At 39.0% G+C, this 3,616-nt stretch overlaps 1 protein-coding gene across 1 annotated transcript; it reads right to left on the bottom strand.

Moving 5' to 3' along the window:
* Nucleotides 1–700: 700 nt before the first annotated feature.
* On the bottom strand, nt 701–2,619 carry LOC112770250 (uncharacterized). The gene is made up of 4 exons (XM_025814640.1): nt 2,098–2,619; nt 1,361–1,969; nt 923–1,265; nt 701–834 (listed from the first exon to the last, which is right to left on the bottom strand). Exons 1-4 carry the CDS (start codon nt 2,617–2,619, stop codon nt 701–703), a joined length of 1,608 nt encoding a protein of 535 aa, XP_025670425.1.
* Between the last annotated feature and the right edge of the window lie 997 nt (nt 2,620–3,616).

Below are 3,616 nucleotides of genomic sequence, written 5' to 3'. Positions count from 1 at the left end.
AGTTACATTAAAATGCTAAACCACTAATGACCTCTAGCGGAGCTTGGACCTGCACGCTGAGGACACTGGCTGCGGCTATGTCCCTCGCGTCCACATATAGTGCACCGGCGAGGACCACGCATATCCCACGAATCCATCTCATTCAAGTAGCGGGTTGACTTCGGTCTTCCTTTTGTCACGCGCCTCAATGTCTCGTTGGCAATCACCTTCGCTCCTTCATATCTATCCCACGTAGATGGGTCACCCATCGGAACAAACTCACCTCTGTACACCTTACAAATTTCAGACATCTTGTACACATCGTGCACGTATACTTGCCAATCAAGACGCTGGTTGGCGCAACATGCAAGCACGTGGCGACATGGGAGTCGCTCGACCTGGAAATGGCCAAATTCGCAGAGTCGTTGCGCAAGGTTAACAGTGTAAATGGTACCATCTTGCATTTCGCGAACCTCAAACATCTCGTTGCGCCTGTCAAACCGGTTGACCACAATGTTTCCTGCACGTCGAAAGATTTCTTCAACTCTCTTTGTTGCAAATTCTGAATATGTGAATCCGTTGTGAAGACGCTCGTGAGTCTCGGTACTCTTCCGAGTGAACAATTCATTCAGCCGATAGAAAGTTGACCGGACAATGGCAGTCACAAGAAGGTTGCATGCACCATTCAGGACAGAATTTATGCACTCTACCAAGTTTGTCGTCATATGTCCCAACGATGACTACCATCGAATGCCAACACCCATCTCTCAACACCGATGTCATTGCACCATTGAGTATATGCCTCACCCCCACTCTTTAAGCCTTTGGTAGTTTTTGTTGTACTCCTGTTCCGTCCTAGAATAGCCTATTGAACAAACTATTTAATCATAATTAGATGCTACAAATTTACTATGAATAGAACCATAACATCGAGTTGAAATACCTGTGTTCACCACGAGTTTATGCAAATATGAAGCCTTGAACCTCCTCAAGAAGTTTGACCCGATGTGCTTGATGCAGTACATGTGCCACACCCTTGGTGGTGACCATGCACCGTTACTGCGAGCTATTGCAGCGTCGATGGAGGTATGACGGTCAGAAATAATACCCACACCATCAATGATAACAACATATCTCCGCAAATTGGTTAGAAAAAACTCCCATGCGTCTGCCGTCTCGCCCTCGACTATCGCAAATGCAATAGGCATAATGTTTTGATTCCCATCTTGTGCAACCGCTACCAAAAATGCACCTTTATATTTTCCATGCAGGTGCGTGCCATCAACCTGCACCAGTGGCTTGCAGTGTCTGAATGCTACAATACACGGATAGAAGTTCCAAAAAACGCGGTGCAGAACTCTTACACCTTGAACCTCCTCACTCTCCCGGTAAAGGGGAGCATTTTAATTTGAACACGAGACCTTGGCATTTTCACCGTCATTGCTTTCAACCATACTGGCAGAGTCTGGTAAGAAACTTCCCAATCACCGAAAACCTTTGCGACAGCTTTCTGCTTTGCCAACCAAGTCTTGCGGTAACTCACAGTGTAGTTGAACCTGGATTGAACTTTTGCAATAACAGACTTCACCTTTATCGAGGGGTCTGCTTTGACCAACGGCCTAATGACATCTACAATTGTGTCTGAGTCCAACTTGGCATGATCTTGTGAAATCGTGCCTATGGTGCACGTGTACTTGCCATTGTATCTCCTGATCTCCCAACAAGCTTTTTTTCGAATCAAGCTAGCTTGGATAAGCCAGTCACACCCTGCACCATACCCCTTGCATTTCGCATAGAATGTCTGCGGATCAAACTCATACACAGTGTAATCAATTCCTCTAGAGATGGTGTAGCTTTTGATTGCAGATATCACCGACTCTCTCGAACCAAATTCCATTCCGACACTAAACTCGCCATCTTCCACTACAACGTTGCCGTCACCTACGACATGCGCACCACCATCATTCAAACAAGACAAATAAAATAAGCACTATAGGAAACTTGAGTTAATAATCATAACGTATCCATATTCACATACTCAGAAAATTCTGGGGCATGCATGGCTTTGAGATCTAGAGTCCGCATAAAAGACAGAACACCAAACGGGTATTAGCTTACAATCGCATTCGCTTCACTTTGCACAGTCGAATTGCCTGCCAAGTCTCCATCATCGTTTTCATCATCGACTTCATAATTAGCTTCGAATTTCTCTTCACTGTCATTATTATTTTCTTCCCAATCTATATCCCTGAGCTCATCAACATTGAACTCGTCGCCGACCGTACCCATCCCCGACTGCTGTTCAAACTCAACGTACAGCTTTATCATTGGCACGTGAGATTGGGTTTGTTGATAAATATACAACATCTGCTGCATACTGACATCGTCAGTGACGGGTATTATTTGAAACTGTATTAGCCCACCAAATACTTGCATAGGACTTCTGTATAAAAGATTGCTCACCCTTTTTAAAATGTGGCTTTGAATGTTATTACAAAGACCATTTTGCAACTCGACAAAACTCATGGTACATGGAATAGTAAATGACAATGGACATTCACAAACAAAAGTCACTCCTTCATGTGTGTTTGGTATAACCTCACCGTTATAAAATACTCGCAAATTTGCAACACCTTCCATAACTTCAGCCTCAACTAACTCTATTTTTTTGACACAGTTAACTGCCAAAAAAGCACACCGCTAAGAACTTTATGCAAGAAAGAATAAGAGGAGATGCGAAGATGAAGATGAATGAAACTAGACTCCGTATTTATAGGTAAAGTTGTAGATTTAAATATTGTTTTGTATATAAAACGCAATCGGCATTTTGGGACTTTCAAAAAAAATTTTCTGACACTCACAAAATACAACTTGCGTTTGTGGACTTCAAAAATTTTTTAAATTTTCTAGCTTCAAAAACGCAACCTGCGTTTAGCCTAAAATAAAATTTAAAAAATAGCCTAAAATAAAATTAAAAAAATAAAAATATCAAAACGTAACTTACGTTTAGTATATTTTAAAATAAAAAAAAATAAACAAATTCAAAACGCAACTCCGACACCCATAAGAGTGAATATTTTTGCCATGCCTCAATTTCATGGTGTAACACCATGCTCTTTTCCATTTGCAAAAACATGAGCCTTTATCCAATTCAAAATTTCCAATCCAAATTAATATAACATCTTTCACGTTTCAATCTTAAAAGTATCTACCAAACTTTTGAGTCATTATTGCTTCTTTTTACCACTTCCGTTCCTATATATATTCTCTTCCAATCATATTATGTATTTATTAAATTTTATTATTATTATAAAATATATATTAAAATATAAAATATATATATATTAAAAATAAATTATAATATATATATATAAATATATATAATAACTAATTTTAATAATTAATTTTAATGTATAAATAAGATGTTTCAATTTTTTTGAAGTAGATAATGCCACGGTGAATTAGAAAGTAGCTTTTCAACATATTGCATTACCCAACAATATATGTGGATATTAATACTCTATCTCAATATATGTTTCCTTTTACATAACATCCCTAACATCATAAACCGCAAAAAACTACAAATATTACCACCAATTTCTTTCTTTCTTTTTTACAGGATAATACCATCAATATA

The sequence above is a fragment of the Arachis hypogaea genome, chromosome 18, assembly GCF_003086295.3.
Source record: "Arachis hypogaea cultivar Tifrunner chromosome 18, arahy.Tifrunner.gnm2.J5K5, whole genome shotgun sequence".
NCBI lineage: Eukaryota > Viridiplantae > Streptophyta > Magnoliopsida > Fabales > Fabaceae > Arachis > Arachis hypogaea.
The sequence above is the reverse complement of the archived record's forward strand: the minus strand, read 5'-3'. Positions and strand labels throughout refer to the sequence as shown.